At 44.6% G+C, this 21,059-nt stretch overlaps 1 protein-coding gene across 1 annotated transcript in view; it reads left to right on the top strand.

Annotated features, from left to right (window-relative positions):
• Alox5 (arachidonate 5-lipoxygenase) overlaps positions 1 to 21,059 on the top strand; it is a 46,548-nt gene that overhangs the window by 7,338 nt on the left and 18,151 nt on the right. The window contains exons 2-4 of the mRNA XM_021660864.2: positions 676 to 874; positions 4,717 to 4,798; positions 20,916 to 21,038. Coding sequence (XP_021516539.1) covers positions 676 to 874; positions 4,717 to 4,798; positions 20,916 to 21,038 — 404 coding nt within the window. The remainder of the gene's footprint in view (positions 1 to 675; positions 875 to 4,716; positions 4,799 to 20,915; positions 21,039 to 21,059) is intronic.

The following is a 21,059-nucleotide window of genomic DNA, read 5'->3' as shown; positions in this document are numbered from 1 at the left end:
GTTTTTCATGGCACAGCACGGTGATGAGAGCTCACAATAATTTGTTGGATATTTCAAAATAGTCTGAAGAAGGAACTTTTAACGTTTCTAAGACAACTGTTTGAGGTGACAGAAATGTTAATTACGCTGGTTTGCCAATGTTTTCTTCTACACTCATACTGTACTCCATACATTTGTGATTATTGCCAGCTATAATAATGAACTATATAAAAAACCAAAACTGCCTCATCCCATTTCAGATAAGGCAAACCTGAGAATTAAACGGGCATAAGCCAATAATAGTAGGAGAAAGGAATACAAAATTGCCTGATACAGCAATGCGCATTACTTAAGATTAAATGAAGACTCACAAAGGCAGCGAGAGTCCAGTGTTTAGACACTGAATTGTATGGAAACATGACAAAGAGAGAGCATTGGGCTAGGGGAGTCAGGTGGAGTGGCTATGGATGTTTGAGGTAGCTAAACGAATCTGATTGTATGGATTTCTGCTTTCCTTCTGAGGAAGGTCTTCTCTGTGAGAAGGCAGAGGTTAGAATGATCTTGAAACGCCATTTTTATACCACTTAACTCAAATATTTCCTGGGCTAGAGCAGCACGTTCAGGGAGGAACGTTCTCAACAGGTTCTGAATCCAGGCCCAGGAGGCGGCGGCTGATTCTCCCTTTGTCCTGACCAGGTGGACTCCTACGACGTCACTGTGGATGAAGAACTGGGTGAGATCCATCTGATCAAAATCGAGAAGCGCAAATACTGGCTCCATGATGACTGGTACCTGAAGTACATCACCCTGAAGACGCCCCACGGGGACTACATCGAGTTCCCGTGCTACCGCTGGATCACGGGCGAGGGCGAGATTGTCCTGCGGGATGGGCGTGGTAAGCTGCTTCCACCCCTGCCACCCCTAGGCTTCCTGGAAACCAGAAAGCTTTTCCTCTTTTCCTTAGACATATTTCTGTGTATGAGAATGCTGTCTCAGGTGGAGCGCACCTCTTCATCCTGTATGTGATCTTCCAGGACATTAGCAAGCCCTAGAGGGGAGCTAGTGGCCAGAGAATTCACATCAACCATGGCTTTCCTCTACACACTGTCCTGGAAAGGCCAGGAGATGGTGCATTCCCTCTCGCCACAAGGTAAGAAGGCCTCTTAACAACACTTGTGAAAAAGAGAGTCCTGCAAATGGGGAGCTCTGCAGGTTAGTGCATGGCCCTGTAATCCAATTCTCTGGCTGTTCTTTGTAAGATGTGGGCAGATGTTCAGGGCCACAGGAAACCTTCGGAAGGCCTGGAGACTAAAGGGTTAGACTAAGACCACCATTGGAATGTCAATTCCAAGGGCCAGAGGCAAGCTGGAGTCCACAATCACCTGTTTTATTTCTTCGCTTTGAAACAAAGCCTCCGTTTCACAACATCAATCGGGCTGACCTTGAACTTTCAGTTCTGCTGTTTTAGCCTCCCAAGACCCTGGATATTTAGGGCCCAGCTTGGCACTTCCAAAAGAAGCCGTTCTTTTTCAGCTCCCACCCCCACTCCAGCTGGCTGATACAAAGGATCATAGAAGGAAGCATGGGTCAAACTCAGGCCTTGGCAAACTTCCATCTTCTAGTCATTGTCATTGACTTTGCTTTCAGCCTCCACCCGGAATGATAAGTCTGTAGGCCACAGCCGCTACAGTAATGGGCAGCAATGAGCATTTCTCTGACATGGATCCCCGCCATGGTTTGTGCCTCACCATTGGGAGATGCAGGCACTATGAGGCTGATAATCAAACCACCACCCTTTTTGCTGGAAAACTGAGATAAAAGAAGAAGTTCTTTTCCCTCAAGCATTCTTCGGCCATCAGATCACATCCCATTGTCTTTGATGTGGAACTTGACTTAAACCAAATTCCGGGAATATTTATGAACTGGATGTTTGGGTTTAGAAGGGTTTTCACTCTTACCCACTCCCCAACCTCAGCAGAAACCACACAAACGTGTGTGCGGGGGGGGGGGGTGCACACAGGCGAATGAACGCAAAAACGCACATGCGCGCGCACACACACCATTGAAGTCATCCTGTGGCTAGAATGAAGACGGCTGTGGACAGGGTGCTTTTCTTAACCCGGTTTTTGGGAGGTGTTGGAATCTCTCTTCTAACTGTCTCACCCAAGCTCTCAGTGGCGAAGCCTTTCTGCCTACAGGTTTTGTAGCTTTTCACAGCAGCCCGCAGGATGACACAGGCAGATCAGGATGACCTAAGGAGGAACTGAGAGAGGGACTCCAGGAAGGATTGGAAGTATGCAGAGGAGCCTCCTCTTGTGTGTTGGGACGGTAGTACGGCCAATCCTGATGAGCTGGGAGGAGGCAAGAGTTTGAGAATAATGCAGAAGGGAAGCGTTCCGAAGATAGCCTCTAGCTTGTGTCCATGAGTTGCTGTGACCTCAGCAGAGAAGTGGACGCCCTGGGAGACAAGGAAGAGCAGAGCGGAGAGGAAACAGGTGCTCCAACCTCAACATACACACACCCTCCCAGGACTTCCACTCTGGCCTGTCCCCAGAGTTGAGTCTAATGGAAAGCCCACTTGTGCGATCCATTCTTATCACCTTCCCGGACAAGATAAGATGGAGGGGGTCTTCAGGGACACAAATAATCTCGCTGGCAAGTACCATTCACCACTGCTGGTAACCAACCATCTTAGCTTTGAACAGCCACTTGATCTGGCTAATGATGGCGTAGGTCTGGAATCTTGGAAAGGCTCTGCTGGGTAGTTCATCCATATCCTCTGCCATTAGCTCTGCAGACTTCACCTTGAGGATGGTTCTTCTCCCACACGGCTCGGGGCTCCACAGCCTCCATCTCTACCTAACACCCCATTCTTTAACGAGTCTCCCAGCCTGGTGGCCTCAGGGTGGCTGCAGTTCTTACATGGTAGCACACTTCTAAGAGCAAGTATTCCAAGAGAATGGAAGCTGCCAGACTTCAGGACAGGGCAATCCCACCACCTGTCCTTGAGGGGGAAAGACACCAAAATCTCTCCATTTAAAGAACGCCAAAGGATTTGTGGCCATGACTAACCCACACACACGACAACCAATGCCCTGAACGATGTGGCAAGAGGAGGGTCCACCCTACAAGTGGCCCCATTTCTCACCGCATCATGGCCTCCGTTTAGTATTTTACCCCTCACCTTGGTAAAGATAAAAGTGATAGGACTGTCTCTGTGGGCCCAGGATCTGCATCATTTGTGTGTGGAAATGGTCCATTCCAAGGCTCATGCCAGCCCCTGGGGAGCTGCCCATGGGTTCCGCCATATTCGGTTCAGAAGCAGCTGAATTTGTCGTCCCACAGCCTGGGATGTCCCTTCAGTTGTTAGCTGGAGTCTCCTAGCTGGGGACACCAAGCCAGTCTCTGGGGTAAACTTGACGTGTTGGGTTCCATGGAAATCGATTCATACCAATGCAGGTAAGGAAACGAAGCTCTTAGAGTAGATGTTCGCAGCAGTGCCTGGCAGAGCGGGTGACAATCGGCATTGTCACCTCAACCTCCGGGCTACTCATCTTCATCTTTTGCACCAGTTCCATAAAAACAAGGCTCATGTCTTTAATGTTTTATTTTTTTTCCGTTAATTTTAATGTGCTTCGCAAAAAATGTAAATGTTTAGTGCAATGAAATCTCTTACACAGATAGCTGGGGCCTACAGTATAGCACAGTACAGTACCGTATGATAGCGTATGTTATAATCACCTTTTCAGAATTTCCTACTTGGGACCCTGCGTGCTTGCTGGATTTACCTTATACTATAATACAGTTGATTACAGTTTCATCTATGTTAAATGCTCTGAGAAAGGGCCTTTTAGCAACTTGCCAAAGCTCTTGAAATGAGAGATGACAGGATAGGAAAACCACAGACCAGTTACGGGGGTAACCCATAGTAACCATTATTCTCATTTCTTGGACATGTAAGGGGACCCAAAACTGTGTAGAATGCTTTGCGGTGTTCTCACACTAACATCCCCCTAAGATCCTGAGAAGTAGGCATTATTATCTATTTTATATGAGGCCGTCAAGGCAGCTTACTCTGGGTGCCATGACTTTAAACCACAGAGCTCAAGTCCATGCCTGCTTGCCTCTCTTCTACACCCACAGCCTAGGTGACCACATTTCTTTTAGAGCAGCGCCTGTCTCCTGTGTAGATAGCACAAGGGACAGGACACTGTCCTCTATGTTGGAACCTGGGTCATGCATTTCTCCATGAAGCAACCAAATGGACTGAGAAGCTTATGAGCCACAAGACCTGCTGCTTTCTCTGGCAAGCACAAAATCAGCTGCTATGTCACCTGAGCATAATGGTTAAGGGACCACTCTGAAGTGGCTTAGAAATACCCACCAAAGCCTGGGATGAGGTATATGCCTATAATCCCAACATTTGGAAAGCACAACTAAGAGGATTGGGAGTTTAAGGCCAGCCTTGGGTAAATATGAAGTCTCAGGCCAGCCCAAGGCTCATGAGACCTTGTCTCAAAAATAAATAAAACAAAACAAATACATGTAACAAACACCACAAAATACCTACCGGCTTGTATAAGTAGACGACGCGTCTGTTCTAGGTGCCCAAGACTCCTGCATAAGGGGCATGCTGAGGGCTCCGTGAAGATGCCTGGGGAGAGCCGCACCGCCAGGCATTGTTTGGACACCGCTGCTTTTCCTCAGGCTGCTCTCATGCTTGTCCTTCCTCCACAGCAAAACTGGCCCGAGACGACCAAATTCACATTCTCAAGCAGCACCGGCGTAAAGAACTGGAAGGACGCCAAAAGCAGTACCGGTGAGTTAGGGCATGGGCCACATGCCACCCACGCACGGCGCCTCCTGTATCAGGTCCATGTTACGAGGAAATCAGGGCCACAGTGTGCGGACCGTCAGTCATTTCACATCCATCTTCAGGCAGCGAAAGGCAAGGGGGTCAAGGAAAAGGATTGAAAACAGCCAGATTGCTCCTGGGGAAAACGGGTCCACAAGAGTGTGAGTCACCCGGACACGTTCCGTGCCCTAACTATTTATGTCTTCGTGTATTAGTTTAGTTATAAAACAGATACATAAGCTACAACGGCATTGAAAAGTCATTATGTAAGTGATCCAGGAAAAAAAAAAAAAGACCCAAATTATTCAAATTAAACATGAGGAAAAAAGTCAATCTGTCATAATGAATAGAAGGCATACTGTGAACAGCTGTATGCCAACATAAGGTGAAACGGGCAAATCCTAGAAGGACACAGTCTATCACTGACTTTAAAATTAGATGATCCAGGCACAGGGAACGAGCGGGCTCACCAGGAAAAAGCCAGGCAAGCTTGGCCACCCAAGTTTGACCCCTGGAACACACATAAAAATCTGGATGTAGTGGTGTCATTTGTAATCCTAGCACTACTACAGAAAGATAATCATGGAGTCAAGAGAATCAACCAGCTCTCAGACCAGCAGGCCTGGGATTTATAGCATAGCGGTAGAAACAACCTCAAAAGGTGAAAGGTAAGACCCAACTCCCGAAAGCTGACCTCTGACCTCCACATACATAGTGTTCCAAATGTTGTATGTGCATGCCTGCACACAGATACACACAGATACCCACATGCATACACACAAACACACATACGATATCTTTAAGGAAATAGAGAATTTGAATAAGCCAATCCCATGTAATATAACTGAATTAACAATTTTCAGATTTCCTACAAATAAAAGCTCAGGTCCAAGTAGCTTCATGGGTAAGTTCTAGCAAACAATAAGGAATTAATATCAATCCTACATAGACTTTTCCTCAAAATAGGTGAGAATGGGATATCTTCCAACATATTGCATCTCAGCAATATTGCAGAAAAACTAGGTAATAGCATCATAAAAGAATAAAGCGATACAGCTGAGCGGTGGTGGTGCACACCTTTAATCCCAACTCAAGAGGCAGAGGTAGGCAGATCTCTTGAATTCAAGGCCAGTCTGGTCTACAGAATGAGTTTCAGGACAGCCTCAGGCATGAGGATCTAAGTTCAGATCTTTAGCATCTGCGCAAAAGCTCAGAGCTACAATGCGTGTCCATAACCCCAACATTGTTGGAGTAGAGACAGGTGGAGCACCAGAGCTCACTGGTCAACCAGTCTAGCTAAATCAGCGAGCCCGGGTTCAGTCAAGAGATCCAGTCTCAAGAAATAAGGTGGGGAGTGACCCAAGACACCCAACATCGACCTTTGTCCTCTACATTCACACACATGCACACACACACACACACAGGAACATGGACACATGCACGCACATGCACATACACCTGTGGGCACGTGCACAGAGTCAGGCATGGTAACAAATGCGTAATCCTAGAGCTCATGAGGAGGAGACAGATAGACTGTGGGGTTCTCTAAGCAGCCAGTTTTGATAAGCTCCTACCTAGTAAGAGACCATCTGTCAAAAACAAGGTGGATGGCCCCTGAAGAATGACAGCTGAGTTGTCCTCTGCCCTCCACATGACTGGGCACACGTGTGCACACAAACATACCTACACACAAAGAACCCCCAGAATGGAAAAGAATATTTGCAAATCATTTATTTGACGAAAGACTCATGTCCAAACTATATAAAGAACTCTGAAACTCATCAAGAGACAAATAATACAATTTTAAAATGGGGAAGAACTCAAAGTCCAAAGAAATGGACATTTCTCCAAGAAGAATATATTAATGGGTAAACATAAAAGGACAGGTGCTACAATGGCTGTCTGGAAAATGTCTATCAATACTGCAGTGAGATGCTAATTTACACCCACTGGGGCAGCAAGAATCAAAAAGTTATATCATTACAAATTATGGTGGAAAAATCATAACCGTCATATACTGCTGTTGAGAAGGTTAAATGGTGCAACTGCCTTGGAAAGTGGCTTGGTAAATCCCCAAACTAACAAATAGAGTAATGGTGTCACCCAGCAACTCCACTCTTGGTTATGTACCTACTAAAAAGGAAGAGATATGTTCAGGTAGTTGATGCTCACTGCCAGCTTGGCTGGGTGTGGAATTACACAGGAGAATGAGTCATACACGAAGGTCAGTGTACTTGAGAGCTCCCAAGAGCTTCAAATAAGTGGGACATCTCCAACTTGAACAGGATGGCTCAATCCTACAACCTTAGAGTCCTAGATGGAATAAATAGAGAAAAGGCGGAAAGGGGAGAGGGCCCTGGGATTCCTCTCTCTCCACTTCGTGGCCAGACATGATGTGAATGGCTCTCCTACACCTCACCCTCCCACCATGACGGACAAGGTCTCCCAAACTGAACAAAACACAACTTTTCTCCCCGAAGTTGTGTTGAAGTCATGGTGATAAGAAAGGCATCTCCTGTGTTTGCCCACACTCAAGCTTCTACAGATTGCTGTACCATTAACCCCAATAACACTAAGATGTGGACAACTTTACAGTATATACTAATGGATGGATGGATGGATGGATCAGTGGGTGGGTGGACAGACAGACAGACAGATGGACGGATGAGAGGATGGATGAATAAAATATATCTGTGTAATTTGATGTGGGTTTCAGGGACCAGTCTCCGGTTATCAGGCCTTGGTGGTAATCACCTTTACCTGCTGGCCAGTCTTGTCAGTCCCACTGCGTATTTCTTTAAAAGCCTTTGAAGCTGTTTAGTGGGAGGAATGTGTAAGAGTTTGAACTTTTGGGCTAGAGAAGCTCTATAATGCTTCAAGCAAAACTCACTGGACCATGTTGGTGGAACTTCAAATGACTGGAGTGCCAAGAAAAGTATAGAGACCTGCTTCATGATTCTTTGAAGAGGAAAAATGACTCTGCAGGCGATTGGGCTGGATAACATTTGTGTGATAGTCTAGCAGAGGACCTGGTTTCATTCTGCCCATGCTTGAAAACTTGCATGAGGTTTACTTAGTGAATAATGAACTAATATGTTTGGTAGAGGAAGTTTCAAGATGGGATAGCATCTAGCCTGTGCTATAGCTACTACTTATTGCTCTTATCTAGGCCTCCAGAGAAAGAGGTTGCCTTGAGTCTTAGAAGAGATTTTTGGACTTTTGAATGATCTTGGAACTGTTAAGGCTTTGAGGCTTTTAGGGGTGGACTAAATTAACATTTTCCATTATAAGATTGTCATGAACCTACAGAGAACACAGAAGGTCATAGCTTAAAATGATGTTTGAATATCAAATTGACAAGGATGATGGGCTTGTGAAAGTTAACCTTGTCAATTTGGCAGGATCTAGAATTACCTAGGAGATTAATCTCTTAGTGTGGCTGCAAGGGAGATTTCAGATTGGGTTGATTAAGGTGGTGAGAACACCCCCTTAGGTTTTTCCTCACCAAGATGGACTGCCTCCTTAAACTGTGAACCACAGTAAGCCTTTTCTTCAGAAGTCAATTTTGTCAAATACTTTGTCACCGCAAAAGCAGAAATAACTAATACCTAAACTAGCATAGCAGCCACACCCACACACACACACACACCCACACACACACATACCCTGATCTGAACAGGCCTTATAAAATGAATGATACCATCAACGACATTTTGTGACTGGCTTCTTATACTTCATGTAATGTTCTCTGGGCTCATGTTTATTGTAGTAGCTATTAGTACTTTATTTGCTTTCTGTGGAAAGAGAGAAAAGACTCCCAAAAGTTGTCCTCTGATATCCACACACATGTCATGGCAAGAACACACACACACACAGAGAGAGAGAGAGAGAGAGAGAGAGAGAGAGAGAGAGAGAGGAATAAAGATATGGAGACAGAGAGATAAATAAAGTAAATACATGTAGAGGAAAAGAATGATGTCATGGTGATACCTTACTTCCCAGTTCCAATCTTATATGTTAGCAACTGTTCTCATCACTGTGACAAAATACTTGACAAAAGCAACTGAAAGAAGAAAAGTTTTGTCCTGGGACTTTTTTCTGTTTGGTGTTTTGTATTTCTGTACAGTGTGAGGGAAACATGTAGGCAGAGCGTGAGGACCTGGTTACATTGGGCCCATGGTCAGGAGGCAGAGAGAGACAAAGCCTGGAGTTCTGCTTGCTTTCTCCTGTAATTCAGTCTAGGACTCCAGCCCATGAACTGGTACAATCTACATTTGGATAGGTCTTCCCGTATCAATGAATGCAATCTGGCAACTACCTCATAAGCAGCGTGCCCTCAGCGATTCTAGGTCCTAGCAAGCCGACAGTCAACATTAACCACCACAGTTAGCTCTTTCTCATATTGAAAAGTATCTGAGGTAAAATGACTTAAAATAAATGTTGATTTTGGATCATATTTTGGAAGTTTCAGCCCACAGCCAGGAGGACTCATGGTATCACCTTGTGTCAGAGAAACACACCATGACAGAGTCAGTGGGATAGTGAGCAAAGCTACTTACCTCACAGCAGCTGGAAGATAGCCCGATGTCCCCTCGAGGGTGTGCTTCGGGACTGGACTCACCACTTCCCAGCAATGTCATTAGCAGGAGTCCAAGCTTTTATTACCCAAACTATAGATGTTGCCTAGGAACAAAGAGGAGCCAGTAGTAGCAACGATGCCTAAAGATGCAGGTTCCTCTGGGGAACCATAAAAACACTTTAATATTGACTATGGTGATAGTTGTCCATATCTGTGAATATGATTTTTTAAAAAGACTTGAATTATTGACTTTTACTGGGTAAATTTGTGATGTATATCTTTTATAGATATACATAAAATATATGTATATATTTTATAGATTTATATCTCTATAAATCTATAAAAATACTTTAGTTTATTCAAATTATAGCCTAGACTTCAATGTAAGAACAGAATCTGTACATGTAGAGAACAGAAGAGCAAATCTTCATAATCAGCCCCTTAGATATGACACGAAGAGCACACACAGCACAAGGATAATTGCCAAGCTGTATTTTGTCAAGATGTAAATTTTCTATACTTCACATAACTCCATCAAAGCAGTAAAAAGACATAATGGGCCAATGTTGGCAAACCGCCTCCAATAAAGGGCTTGAATTCAAAATATATAAAGAATTCGAACAAAAATAAACAAGATAGATCATAACGAGTGCTGCCAAGGAGAGGGGGCATGGATCAAACCCCAGCACACTTGTAGGGTCAAACAGCTGCAGGCATTCCGGAGACACATCAGTTCTTCCTCACAACTGTAGACAGTATCACCATGTGACCTAGTGGCCCTTCTTATCCTAGGTGTTTCCAAGGATGATACAATCAGGATTAGGGGTGTGGCTAATGGTGGAGCACTCACCTAGTGTATAAACAGCTGCGGATTCAGCTCCCTACACTGCAGCGATGATAACAGTAGTAACTAAGCCATATGTCTACACCAAATACTTGCATGCAAATATCCATAGCAACCATCTCAGTTGGAGTGTCTATTGGTATAATAAAACACCACGACCAAAAGCAACTTGGGAAGGAAGGGTTTACTTCACCTCACACTGCCAAGTAATTATTCATCAGTGAACAAACTGCTAAGGGACCAACACGGATGATCACCCAGTGAGGGCAAGATGCCAGGAACGCGGCCAGCTGGCCCTGAGGTCTGGACTGTGTTGATTAAGGAAGCATGTGGCAGTGGAGCTATGACTGGTTACAAAGAAGTGTCACCACATTAGCAAGGGTGAGTTGGCATGCTGGTGTGCCTAGAGGCTAATCAGGAGTCTCAGATACTCAGGGCCAGCCTGTTTCAAAAAAAATAAAGAAGAAGAAGAAGAAGAAGAAGAAGAAGAAGAAGAGGAGGAGGAGGAGGAGGAGGAGGAGGAGGAGGAGGAGGAGGAGGAGGAGGAGGAAGAAAGAAGGAAGAAGAAGAAAAAAGAAGAAGAGGAATACTATTGCCAAGAGTAGGGGCTGAGGGTTCTCTCACTGACCCTGGAGGTGACTAGAGAGATGTTTAGGGTCAGAGAGAGAGAGAGAGACAGAGAGAGAGACAGAAAGACAGACAGATTGAGAGACATGTTTACACACCCTATTTCACAATTAAAAAGTTAGAAACTCTTGTACTGTTACTGTGAAAGTAACCTGATTACATTGTAGGCATGCTAATATTTCACTGCATGATGTTTTTTGGAACTTCTGCACTTGACACAGTACACAGAGCACTGTCCAAGAGTCTGCCTTCCTTAGCCTGGGGCTGTTCTTTCTATGCTTCTTCAGCTTTCTTCTCTACTTCAGTCTCCTGTGACAAAGCCCCTTTATGAAGTTCTGCAAGGCTTCTAGTCTGTGGGATGAGTTAAGACAGAACAGGAGACTAACCTAATTTGTTGCCAGCCATTAACATCTTAGTGTGATTAAGCACACACCTAATTAGACTTCTTATTAATTCAAGAAATGGATCTACGAAATCGCACCCTTACCTGGCCTTCTGGAAGCCATTTAGCATCATTACAACTGAATCTTGTAAGGGGATTAGAAGGGGGATGGAGGGTTATGAGATATTTTGTCCCTTTCTTAGATCTCATGCCCATTCTATTCCTCCTTCCACTCAACTGCCCTTTTCAGGGCCCTCCCCACCCCCACCCATGTCCCCATTTCCGGTCAGGAAATGCTGAACTTTGCACTGTCTGCACAATCCTGAAGTTCCCCTTTCACATGGGTTTTTGGTCTTCCAGATCACAGTATGGAAGCTGAGCAAGAGCAGAGAATAAATAGTTCCTGGAAAGCTGCTGACATTCCTCAGTAGCCCATCTGGGAAAGGACAGAAAGAGCCCAGGTCAGAGTTTCATGGCCCTGTCCCTCACTGATTGCGCCGTCTGTGCTTGTGATACAGTGTACTGTGGTCTGAGGGCTCTCACATCCCTGGTCCGATACTTCCATGCCTTAAAATTTTCACTCATCATTGGGCTCTGAACACCAGCCATCAACACAGTGATAGCCTTTCATTTTAATTTCTATATAGTTAAACTGATAGCACATTTTGGTTTTATGGTTCTGAAAACTGAACCCAGAACCTTCTAAATGGTAAGCAAGCAAGCAGTCTACCCCCTGCCCTGGCCAAATCACCCCTTATCATCACTTTATCATGTTCACTTGGGCTTTTTGCGATGGACACCTGGGTACCTCCTAGTACTTTCGGACTGAGCCACAGTGAGCTTTCTGATGTCTGTCCATGCTCTCCTGGGAGAATGACTCAGGGGAATAAGTCTAGAGGCAGAGCTGTGGGATTGCGAAGTGTGTGCATCATTTGCACTCTCTAGCTCTTGGTGGTCGTTTGCCGAGACGTTCTGTCACACTCCAAGCTGCTGTTGCTGTAAGATGCCATTCCCCTGCATCAACAACACATTCCCCGTGAGACATTCTCGTCCTTGTCCGTCTAATGGGTGGGATTGTATCTCACTGTTCTCTTCTTCATAAATTGCTACACATTCGTGGGAAATTGCATAGGCACCACAGACTTAGCCAATAACCCCCCACCAGCTGAACATCCAGCTCGCTCTCCACTTATGCTTGTTTTAGATATTTACAAACAGTACTGCAGGGAAGCAACCTGTACATCTGATACACGAGTTCCTTTATCACCGGCAGATCCATCTCCAGAACATTACTCTGTTGTCTCAAAATGGCTCTCACCACACATAAAATGAGGTTGCGTATTGTGAAGCAAGTAGGAACGCCCCTGGCCTGGGAGCTTGATGTGGGTGCTCTGAATGTCGCATTCCCACACAGAAGCAATGACATAAAGATCCGTACCCACAGAACAGGAGAGCGCCTTAAACCAAAGTGTTTTCCAAGCCCGTCAATGGGAACATCAGTTGTGTGAGCCACATCAGGCTGGAGAAAACCTGTTACAGGTGTTACAATTACCTGCTGTTCTTCTCAGCTTTGGGGTTGGTAAGGAAGCTGCTGGTCTGCTGATACAGTCCAAAGATTTGTTTTGTTTTGGTTTGGTTTGTTGTTGTTTTGTGTTTTGTTTTGTTTTCAATTTTTGTTTTCCCAAACAGGATTTCTCTATGTAGCCTTGGCTGTCCTAGACTCGCAGGCTGACCTTGAAGCTTTCTTTTCTGAGAACATTAGTTCACAGCTGTGTTGGGCAAGCATCACATTCTGGGCATGCAGAAGCCAAGTGCTGTTTTATGTCATCTGACACTAAGAAGACTCATTCTGAGGAACCAATAAACACGAGGTTGAGCAGGCAAGAGAGCAGTCTTCAGAAGAGAGAGAGTGGTAAAGTTGTTCAGGAAAGCATCCTTTATTTATACCAGTTTTACCAGCTATCATGATCTCAATATGACTTTTTTTCCCTCCCTCTGCATCTGACATTGACATTGACATATTAAATAAAATAGTAATGTTATCCCTAAAGTTTAAAACATTTAAAAACACAGCCTACAGGAGAAAAAAAAAAAGTAACAGGTAAGGGAAACAGGCAGCTAACCAGCTGAAAATTATACAGACATGTACAATTTTATTTGTCAATTAAATGAATGAAGGCGTTAAAATAATTAAATTAAAAATAACCATCTTAAAGTCTTTTATAATTTAATTAAACTACGATTATATCATTTCTCTCCTCTCCTAACTCCTACCCCTCCAATATCTACCCATCCCCCAACCCACACTTCCTCTTTTTCAATCATTGTTGGTACATACACATGCAAGCGAGCCAACATACAAATACCACCTGCCGAGTCCCTGTCCCTTAAATGTCACCTACATGTGTAGGTTTCTAGAGCTGACCACTTGGTATTGGCTAACACACCAAGCCCATTCATCTCTGGGCCAGACTGATGCTCCCTCCCTCAGCAGCTGTTAATTGCATGTAGCTCTTCATCCAGGAGTAGGGCCCATGAGATTTCCCCCAGTCTGTGCTGCGATGTCAATCATTTCGTTGTTGGGATTTCATGGGTATAGCTTTCCTGTCATAGGTAAAAGAGACAACCACACAGCAGACCTCTGGCCCTCAGAGTCTGAACTATCTTTCTGTCCCCTATTCTTTGGTGCTTCCTGAGCCTTGGGTGCTTAGAAGTTATGTGACCTTAGGAGCTGTATGGTAGCTATATCCTGAGCATCCTGACCTTAGGAGCTGTATGGTAGCTATATCCTGAGCATCCTGACCTTAGGAGCTGTATGGTAGCTATATCCTGAGCATCCTGACCTTAGGAGCTGTATGGTAGCTATATCCTGAGCATCCTGACCTTAGGAGCTATATGGTAGACATATCCTCTGGGGCTGGACATTATACGATTTGTTCTGTTCATTTTGGCTAGTTGTGACTTTCTGTCACGGTCCCCTTCCACTGCAAAAAGAAGGGGTTTGTGTTTTGTGTTTTTTGTTTTTTTTGGATGAGGGTTGAAAGTTACACCTGTCTGTGGGTATTAGGATAAGAGTTACACTGGTTTGGAAAATTGGCAGCCGCGCAACCTATGACCTCCCTAGCCACGTGTAGTTGGCTCGGTTTCCAGCGCCGAGAGTGATTACTTTTCTGTTTAGAAGGCTTTGAGTCCAAGTCGACAGCTGTCGGTTACTGTCAGGATATAAGTATCACGGCTAGCCCTTTAGGACTATCTTGCCATGATGCCCATTGTGCTTTATAGGTAACCGTAGTCAGTTCAGACTGTTGACGCTCTCCTTCCCTAGCACTGCTTATCACCTTCTGGTTCTACAAAAGCTAGTCCTCAGGGGCATGCTTTTGATTCCTTCCTAGCTCAAATCCTCCTAGTCCTCTATCTAAAGTGCGTGGGGTCCTCAGCAATAAGGACTCGCCTTTAACTTATGGAAGGCAATCAAGGACAACAGCGATAGCCCATATTGTTTCAGGAGCTCTCTGGGATTCCCCTGATCAACAAGTCAAAAGGAGGTTCTCATGCCTGGTACTGAACTTTTCGTTAGGTACTCTATGGTTCTTGGGGAAAGTATCATCACTCCATATGCTGTAATTTCATAGGTTGAATGTTTCCTCCTATATGTGGATATTAGATTTTAAGCTTTCTCTATGTGTGTTTCATTTAAAATAGCCACAGAGGTTAAGTAGCTCATATGAGACCAGGGAGAGGAAGGGATCTCCCAAGGAAAGGGAAATAAAATATGGTGTTATGGGTAAATATAGGGGAAACTAAAATAGGAGGTTTAAATGAGGAAGAGGATGGAAATGCATGATAAAGGAGGAAAGGTGGAGAAGGACTGCTAATACTGGCCTTTTGAGTAACCATATGGAAACTTGAAGCTTCCTAAAATGCATAAAAGAGATTGAAATGGAGTTACCCTATAGTGGAAAAGACAATGTCCCAACCAGAAATCATATGCTATCAAGTAAAACCCCCAGTGTCAGGAATGGGTTACATCTTGTTGAGTCATTGGTCAAAGGGCACCCACAGACACCCGCCATAAACAATATAGGCTATTGACAATGCCATTGATCACCCTCCAGAACCTGACAGTGAGTCCCTATTGCTGAAGACACTAACTTATTTCATCAAACATGGAAAAATTGAGCTAGGGGGCCAAGCTGGAAAGTTTAGCCATACTGACTAGCATCTAGAGTGTTGGAAGGTACTATACACGCTACCAGAGGAGAAAAGTAAACATCAGTCTTCCCGAGCTACAAACCCTGAGACCTATAACTGTGCCCTGCCTTGCAAGATATACTGGTACAATAATGGCACAAGAGTTATGGAGTAACCAAAATTTTTTACAAAGTGTATTTAAGGCCTACTCCATGAGATGAAGCCCAGATCTAGGCCCACACCATGTTAGTGAAGCCACAAACTTGAGACTAGATAAGTCATGGGCCCTAAGGGAAAGCCTTCTACTATCATTCTTCGCGTCACTCCTAACGACATATTGCTATACCCATAGGTTAATGTATATGACCCAACCCCCATCAGAGACGTTTCTTCTTGGCTTAGGTGAAAATTAACACAGAGACACACCTACTCCCAACTGGAGAACAGGCAGACAACGTGAGACCTTGGAATACTCGATTCTAACTGGGATGTCTTTCTCTAACCCCTTCCCTCAAACCGCGGGGATCTAGACAGAAGAGGCAGAAAGAGCCAAAGGTGGTAGGTGAATCCGAAGAAACAGTGTCTTTCTGACACAAAAGGACTGATGCACGTTTGAATTCACAGAGGCTGTAACAGCATGTACAAGACTACACAAACTCAAGCTAGATAAATCTCAATACGAAGAAGGGGAAGTCCCACCCCTAACCAGGACGCTGTTTGAAACTGATACTTCTCAGAGAGGGAAAATTCATTTCTCCAGTGGAGTGACACTGAGTATATCAAGTCCACTGTAGGGCAGGCCTCATGCTCAGGAGTAGTTGGTCAACACAAAATGGGCTCCATGGTTTGTTTGTTTTGTTTTTAGTGTGTGTGTGATTTCTCTTTGTTTTTTGTTTTATTGTACACACACACACATATATATATATATATATATATATATATAGAGAGAGAGAGAGAGAGAGAGAGTAAAAGCATGAATTTTGGGATGGGTTAGTGAGGTAGGAAAAATTTAGGAGGAGTTGAGGAATGGAAAAGATGATGAAAATATGTTGTATGAATTTTTTTTTAAAATGTAATGAAAATAAAAAGGCTTAATTCCAAAAAAAATCCATAAATACTGTACAATGTCTACCATTTTAAGTGTGAGAAATGAGAAGTTCATTACGTTTTCTGTATTTGGCTCTCAAGTCTCTAGTGGTTTTATCCACAGCTCTTTTGCATTTCTTTGGAGTTTTGCTCTCCATTGGTGGTACGGTACCTCCCGGTTTGCCTAAAACCAGGAAAAGTGACAGAGTCCTTCATGGCACAAACAGGTGTTCAGATAATTTATTATAGAATGAGTAAAAGTTGTCCTTGAAGAGACTGGTCAGACCTCACACTGACTATAATCTTGAATTCTCACTTTATCCATCATGTTTTAAGGGCACAAGTGTCTTTGTCCATTGCATTATATCATCTACATCTCCTTAAGCACCCGCCCTCCAAATCAGGTGTCTTTTCTGTCTCTTCTTTACTTCTGTCTAGTTGTTCTTTGTGGCCTTTCTCCATGAAGTGTGGGGTTTTTCCCCCCCACTATCCTGGTCTATGGCTCCTCTGGGTTGACTTATCTGTATGTCTCATTCAGTAGAAGGGACATGGGTGTCTGGCTTCGAAGGCCAGTAGCAAGCTATCTGGTAAACTGTTCCATTCTTGTGCAATGCTCCCACCTGAAAAGGAGATAAGTGTTTGCCCCGTGGTGTCATATCCTGAGAAAAATTCTTTCTGAGCTGACAAAACAATGTCCAAACTTTGAAGAAAACTCTTAAGAAAATTTGGAGTAGGTGAAATGGCAATAAAGGCACTTTCCAAGCAAGCCTGGTGACCTGAGTCAACATCCTCAACTCACAACTTACTGGATCAGAGAACTAGCTCCCAAAAGCAGTCCCTGGAGTTCCTGTTTGATCATGAAGCTGCTGCTTTAAGAATCTGGGGCTTTGACCCTAGCCTATCAGGTCTCATCAGGACTGGTTGCCTTGTCTTCCTCTGTAGCCTGGAAAGGCTGCACCCCCAAGGGGAGGTGATCAGAGAGCCTGCCACTGAGTTCATGCCAGAGACAGACCCTGTTCCCCTTACTAGGGACCCCACTTGGAGACTGAGTCTATGGGCTACATCTGAGTCCGGGTTTTAGGTCCTCTCCCATGCATAGTCGTTGGTTGTGTTATCAGTCTCTGCAGGGCTTCCAGGACTCAGTTTTTGTTTTTGTTTTTTGATTGTTTGTTTGCTTGCTTGCTTGCTTTATTGGCCTCCTTTTGGAGCTCCTGTCCCCTCCAGGTCTTTCTATCTCCCCCTTCTTTCATAAGATTCCCTGCACTCTGCCCAAAGTTTGGCTATGAGTCTCAGCCTCTGCTTTGATACCTCAATCTGAAAGTAGAGTCTTTCAGAGGCCGACTGTGGTAGGCTCCTGTCCTGTTCCCTGTCTTCTCCTGCTTCTGTTGTCTGTCGCATTTGTCCTTCTGAATGAGGATTGAGCATCTTCCCTAGGGTTTTCCTTGTTTAGCTTCTTTAGGTATACAGATTTTAGTATGTTTATCCTATATTATATGGCTAATATCCACTTATGAGTGAGTATATACCATGTGTGTCTTTCTGCTTCTGGGATACCTCACTCAGGATGATCTTTTCTAGTTCCTACCATTTCCCTGCAAATTTCATGATTTCCTTGTTTTTAATAGCTGAGTAGTATTCCATTGTGTAAATGTACCATAATTTCTGTACCCATTCCTCCTTTGAGGAGCATCTAGGTTGTTTCCATCTTCTGGCTATTACAAATAGATAGAGCTGCTACGAACATGGTTGAGCAAATGTCCTTTTTGAATGGTAGGGCATCTTTTGAGTCTACACCTAGGAGTGGTATAGCTGGATCTTGAGGTAGCACTATTCCTAATTGTCTGAGAAAGCGCCAGAATGATTTCCAAAGTGGAAGAGGACCTTCCTTATCAATGGACTAGGGGAGGGGCATAGGGGGAGAAGAGGGAGGGAGGGTGGGATTGGAAGGAGACAAGGGAGGGGGCCACAGCCAGGATGCAAGTTGAATAAATTGTAATAAATGATAACAATAAAAAAAGAATTTCAATGAAAAAAAAAAGAATCTGGGGCTTTAACCAAGCCTCCTGCGACTCCTGCCCATACCACAGCGCCATGGGGCACTAACAAGGGCTCTTTCTCTCTTCCCTGCTGCAAACAAGTGCAGCCTTCCCCCAGCTGCCAAGGGTCGGGGACACTTTGAACTGCGGTCCATTTCTTCTCAGCTCCTTCCTGAATTCTGGACCAAAGTACCTCACAGCACCTACCCCCTTGGAAAAACACCTAAGTAAAGAATCCTCTTTTCTCTCCAACTTCCTTCAGTCACATTCTGGGATCAAGTCCGCAGTGTGGTGGTTATTAAAGGACCTGTTTACCTGTAATACACCTTAATGGGGTTCTGTCGTTATATCTGTTTGTCTGGTTTTGAAACAGTCTCACTGTATAGCACCAGCTGGCCTGGAACTAGCTGTGTAGAGCAGGCTGACCCCAAGCTCACAGAGATCCATCTGCCTCTGCCTCCTGGGTGCTGGGATTAAAGATGTGCGCCACCGTGACTGGCTCTGCCTACCCATTTTTGAACCAGCACTCAACGGTATGCATTCACACATATGGTCTACACACAAGTTAATAGTAAACATAAAATTAAAAATAAAGTAAGATGGGCATGCTCTTCCTGGTAGTTGCATCTTCCCGGGATCACTGAGTAACTCAGCTCCACTCAACCCTTTGAATTCACTGCATCCCTTGAGCTGCCAGGCATGAGGAGCAAAGCATTCATGGGACTGATGGGAGCTCATACAGTGGGGTCCCCCAGTGACTGGCTCTGTGTTAGATAGGTATTGGAGACCTGCCTATTCACTTTTCCAAACAAAAACCATTCGTATCCTGTTCTTACTTTTATGCTTATTAATGTACTTGTGGTAAAGGCCACACGAACAACAAAAATAGAAGGTTTTTCATAAAGCCTACTGAGGAGGGTCTAGAAGTTAGATAGATTCCTGATGGACAACCAGGCTACAGATAGATTTAAAACATAAAAATAAAAAAAAAGCAAACTTCCAGCTTTTTCCTCACACTCCTGACCTGAGATGCTAGAGAGTGTCTTCTCCTACCCACCAGCAGGGCAGCAGGGACCCCTGCTGGTGAACTGGCCAACAAACTCAAGACCAAATCAGAATTTTTACCCCTAAGTTGAGGGCCTATCAATCAGCCTTCTACTCCCTGATCAAACTGAGGAGCCGTAAATTAGGAGAGGGACATTCTTCAACAACCCTTAAAACTCCCAGCCATCGAGGAGAGACCAGATTCTGGGTGCTGCTCTCACACCTGTAATATTCCATACTTCACATTCATCAAAGTTTCCATCAGCCCGTCAGGTTTTTTTGTTTTGTTTTTTGCTTTGTTTTTCGCACACAGTTTCTCTCCAGGAAACTTCATTTCCAAGAGGGCCCCTGGGCCAGCCAGACACCAAGGAGAACAGTGAGGAGTTTGTCCTAACAAAAGCTCAAGGTTGTGTTAAAGTACCGAAGACTTCTTGATGTCTAAAATCTGCCACCGTAAAGGAGCTTTAGAAGGGAGGATAGTTGGGACTATACATGAAAACTCTGAGCTCAGAATGAGTAATTTCGGCTTTTGAGCAAAAACAGTTCTTTTTCTTTGACCCAAATGAATGAGCACGATTTTGTTTTCTTTGGTTTTGTTTCCAGAGAGGGTTTGGTGAGTTGCTGCATGAATGATGACTATGAAGCCTGGAAGAGCTAGGGATCTTCACTGGGTTACTGTCTGGCCCCTCCTTAGAGAGGGCTAGTTTGACTGTGACCATCTCTAACCCACCACAGGCCAGATGTTACATGGGGCCTGCCCTCAGTGGTCTGCATCTACTGTTCTTTCTCATGTCCCCTAATACACTATGATTCTACCGTGAGGGCTAAAAACTGCCTGCTTTCCTGACCACCAACAGAATCAGGCTGTGTACTGACCGAGCTGGCAGGACACTGGACACCCTGGTGTTAAGTGTGGGATGGCCTTAAACCCTCTTCCTGTGACTGTCAAGGCAGACCCCTCCTAGGGGCTGTGGCTCGTCAAGGACTCCTGAGTTAAATGAGATTTCTAGGGTTTCCCGCCTCACTTCTTTCTATGCACCAGGGCACATCTGTTCCATTCCCCAGCTCTGTGGGAGAAGCCAGTCTCCGATCTCTGCTCTTGTGATCATACCACAGCACACGTGGTCGCTACACAACCTTGGAAGGATTCCTGGAGCCTCAGCTTATAGAGCGGGAAAAATCAACCACCTTGTATAACCTTGTCTGACAACACGGCAGCCACCTTCAGCTCAGGGGACCACCCAAAGGCCATCATCATCATTAACATAGTGTTTTCTCTTTTCTCCTGCTAGATGGATGGAGTGGAACCCTGGCTTCCCTTTGAGTATTGATGCCAAATGCCACAGGGATTTACCCCGAGACATCCAGTTTGATAGTGAAAAAGGCGTGGACTTTGTTCTGAACTACTCAAAAGCGTAAGTTTCAGGAACCTTGGG

Source organism: Meriones unguiculatus, chromosome 5 (genome assembly GCF_030254825.1).
Source record: "Meriones unguiculatus strain TT.TT164.6M chromosome 5, Bangor_MerUng_6.1, whole genome shotgun sequence".
Taxonomy (NCBI): domain Eukaryota; kingdom Metazoa; phylum Chordata; class Mammalia; order Rodentia; family Muridae; genus Meriones; species Meriones unguiculatus.
The sequence above is the reverse complement of the archived record's forward strand: the minus strand, read 5'-3'. Positions and strand labels throughout refer to the sequence as shown.